Below are 3710 nucleotides of genomic sequence, written 5' to 3'. Positions count from 1 at the left end.
CGCTACTGGCACTAACCGCAATGACCTATAAGCTGCTGTTAACCTATCCTACGCACTGAGTTATTAATTTTAGGAATAGGATTACAATTCGGGGTGACTCACCAAAAGACGATATATGCCGACTGCGTATTCTCTCGTACAGGGCTCTCGTATTCCTCGACTCGACTTCAGACTTCATAAACCGACGTCCCGCAAGCGAAAACTCTTCTCCTCGAATTGGCTTCACTCCACGACGTTAGCAAGCAAAAAAAAAAAATAAATAAAAAAAAATAAATCGACACACCTACTTGTCAAAATAAACGTTTTCCTCATTTCAGAAAAAAAACGGGTTATAAAATTGAACCCTTACACCCCCCACTTTACTTTCGTGGAGAAAATAAAAACTAAAAAAAAGACTCTGAAGTCGGATTAACAAATCAAAATAAACTTACTTTTCACAAAAACTCAACATAAAAGAAATAAGGCAAACTAAAAGTGTACACTTCGTTCTCGAATTACTAAATTCCCCTACGCCCCGTAGGAGAAAACATAATAAAAATTCTTCTTCAACTGCCCTCTCTTTCCATTTTTTTTTCTTTGGGAAGACTGGAAGGCCCAATTTCCGGACATTTATCCTCTTCCACTCGTTCGTCCTCGGTATCTGGACCTTCATGGTACGGCGTTTGCCACGGGTCCTCTTTGGTTTGGTGCAGTGAGGACGCTCTGGAGGGTCGCCCCATCCTTTCCTGCGTTGCCGTCTCCTCTGGCTGGGATTTCACCGACGGGGCTACTCGAAGGAATTCCTCTTCCTCGGGGTCCGGGATCACTTCAATCGAGCTGCCCATGCTCCACCCGGGCGACAAAGAGAGGACGTCACCCTCGTCCATAGGTGACAGTCTGGCCAGCTCTAGTAGTGTGGGTTTGGGAGACATACACTTGTCAACCTCCATGTGTCCCGAGGACGTTTCCCGCGGCACCTTCCGGTGGGTTTATCGCGTCCACCTCCTCCTGCAGGACACCGATCTCTTCTGGTGTTTCGTCCTCGGCCGGAAGTATAAGTGACCACTTCGTTGGGTCAGTTAGCTGGTCTAACTCTTTGGCCAGATCTTCGAAGGACCAGTCCGGTTCCTCCCCCTGAAACAATTCCGGCTGGCTGCTCTTGTTCTCGGTCACCGAATCCTCCCGAAGTTCTTTCGCCATCTGCCGCCGGAATTTCTCGGCCATCTACTCGCAATTCCTTAGCTTCCCGTCCCCCGCAGATGGCTCCGGCAATAGCGCAGAGGAAAACCCCACAGTCCACAAGGTTGTCCTGTGAAGGACAACTCCGCTCACCGTAGAGGCACCAACTCCGGGCCTCGGTCTTGGGCCCTCATCTCCTCCTTCTTCAGGTATTCGCGCAGAAGATCCATCGCCGGCTTGTGGTTTCTTCCTTTTAGGGAGTCGTATGCGCTGATGGTTTCCTTCCGTGGCTCTACTACGAGAAGCCACCAGTGGCCGACGTCCGCCAACTCCTCATGTACGACGAGGATTTTCTCATAATCCCACAAGTCCTGGTCGCGATGGTGACCCCGCGCTCGCTCGTGGCCGGATCTCTTCAGCACCGTGAAGAAGTAGGAATCTAGTGCGAGGACATTTGGCAGGTTATGATCCATAGCATTCCATCTCTCCAGAAGCCGCAGATACGCCGAAATTACCTCGCCGTTTAGCAGCTGTCCAGGAAAAAGCCGCTCGGAATCGCATGGCAGCAAACGGACCTGTTTCCTTACGACTCGTGCCATCTTCCTTATCTGCCAAACTGTGGAACAAAAACCCAGACACACAAGCCAAGCTCTAGACTACCGTGCAAAACCACAAGTTAACCACTCAAGCAGACAAAAACTACAAATGCAAATAGCAGGGGATAGTGCAGTTAGCGTGCAACCTGCAACCCAAAGCAAGAATTCAACACATGCAGGAATCACAAAACTAAACTTGACATCCTTATCTACATCGTGCGAAGTTACAGCCTACTACTTACCCAGTAGGAGCTGCAACATCCGGCTTATTCAGCCAGATAGAAGACGTGTTTCCCTTAGTCGACATGCTTTTTTAAGTCTTTGACGTGAGCTCGTAGCACATTCTTTTTTCGACCACAGAGGCTATAGATGTTTTGATCCGAACCTTTCTACAATTTTATAAGGCCCGTCGTATTTCGCCGCTAGCTTCGAGGCGAAAGAGTCAATCGCAGACGAGAGATGGTGTTGTTTCAGCCACACCAACTCCCCAACCCGGAAGTTTTCCTCTCTCCGCCTTAGGTTGTAATATTTTGCTTGAGATCGACTCGCTCTTTCTAAATTCGAATGACATTGCTTGTACAGTTTCGCGAAAGCTTCTAATCTTTTCCGGTTCGTATCTGTCACATGAGACTCGGAGTCATTTTGCCCATTCTGTACCTCTAGAGGGCCATGGATTGCATTCGGTAACCGCAATTCCCGTCCAAAATTTATTAAAGTTGGAGTAAATCCCGTAGAATCATGTACGGCGGTGTTCATGGCGTACCTGAATTCGTTCAAGTGTATGTCCCAAAGCCGTTGATCTTCTTTGACGTACTGTGCGATCATCGTCTTTAGGACTCGATTCGCCCGCTCCACCGGATTCTCTTGAGGCGTGTAGGGTGCTGTCAGTTGATGTTCGATTCCCCAACTCTCCAGTAAATTACGCCATAGCTTGGCCGTAAACTGCGATCCATTATCGGTGATGGTGACCTCTGGTGCGCCGTAGCGAAAAAAGCACCAAATTTTGAAATGCGTTCACCACATTCGTCGCGGTCACTGATTTTAATGAACACAGTTCTACCCATTTCGTGAAGATATCCTGTACGACTAGGATAAACCTCGCACCTCTTCGTGAACGTGGCAAGGGTCCTACTATATCGGCTGTGACCTTATACCATGGACCAGTTGGTCTTCGAAAGTACATCTTTCCTGCTGGTTTCCGTTGTTCAACCTTGTGCGCCTGACAAGACTGACATCTTCTAACATAATTCTTCACATCTGTGAGCAATCCCGGCCAATAATACCTCTCTTGGACTCGCTTTTGCCGTTTTTCTTATTCCGAGATGGCCGGCCGTTTCGCGATCGTGATTTTCATTCAACACAGCTTCTCGCTTTTCTTTTGGCACACACAGTTTCCAATTTAGAGAGTCGTCGAACCTATTCGCCCTTCCTCGGGACTTATACTTCATAAGGTTTCCTCCGGCAATCCTTAAATTTTCGGCACGTGTCGGGCTTGGAGGTAACTCTAGCGAACATTTTGTGGTACCAAGTCCGATTCCTTTTCCAAAACTTCTGCGCTAGAGCATAACTGAGCGCTGTTTGCACCTTCTACGGGGTAGCGAGACAGAGCATCTGCCACTCTGTTTAGTGTACCCTTCCGGTAATGAATCTCAAAATCGTTCTGTTGAAGTTCTAGCACCCACCGAGCTAGTCGTCCCGTCGGCTGCTGAATATTCATCAGCCATTTGAGAGCCTGATGATCGGTAACGGCGATAAATTTGTACCCCTCCAGATATGGCCTAAATTTCTTTACCGCCCATACTAAACGCCAAACATTCCTTTTCGGTAACGGTGAACTTTTTCTCACCGTCGGTCAACAATCGGCTAGCAAATGCTATAACGCGTTCTCTCTTATCGATTTTCTGAGTCAATGCTGCACCCAGTCCATCATTCGAAGCATCTACTTCTAGCCAAAAC

General features: G+C 48.0%; 1 protein-coding gene across 1 annotated transcript; it reads right to left on the bottom strand.

Annotated features, from left to right (window-relative positions):
• Positions 1-1307: 1307 nt before the first annotated feature.
• Positions 1308-1757, bottom strand: LOC124372770 (sentrin-specific protease 1-like). The gene has a single exon (XM_046831181.1). The coding sequence runs from the start codon at positions 1755-1757 to the stop codon at positions 1308-1310; it is 450 nt and encodes a 149-aa protein (XP_046687137.1).
• Positions 1758-3710: the final 1953 nt, after the last annotated feature.

Source organism: Homalodisca vitripennis, unplaced genomic scaffold (genome assembly GCF_021130785.1).
Source record: "Homalodisca vitripennis isolate AUS2020 unplaced genomic scaffold, UT_GWSS_2.1 ScUCBcl_4000;HRSCAF=9873, whole genome shotgun sequence".
In the NCBI taxonomy this organism is placed as follows: Eukaryota; Metazoa; Arthropoda; class Insecta; order Hemiptera; family Cicadellidae; genus Homalodisca; species Homalodisca vitripennis.
Note: the sequence above shows the minus strand (reverse complement) of the source record. Positions and strands in the feature narration are given on the sequence as shown.

What these genes read in the sequence shown, in the direction of transcription:
- LOC124372770 (XM_046831181.1), bottom strand. Translation starts at nt 1,757, where the DNA reads ATGGCACGAGTCGTAAGGAAACAGGTCCGTTTGCTGCCATGCGATTCC.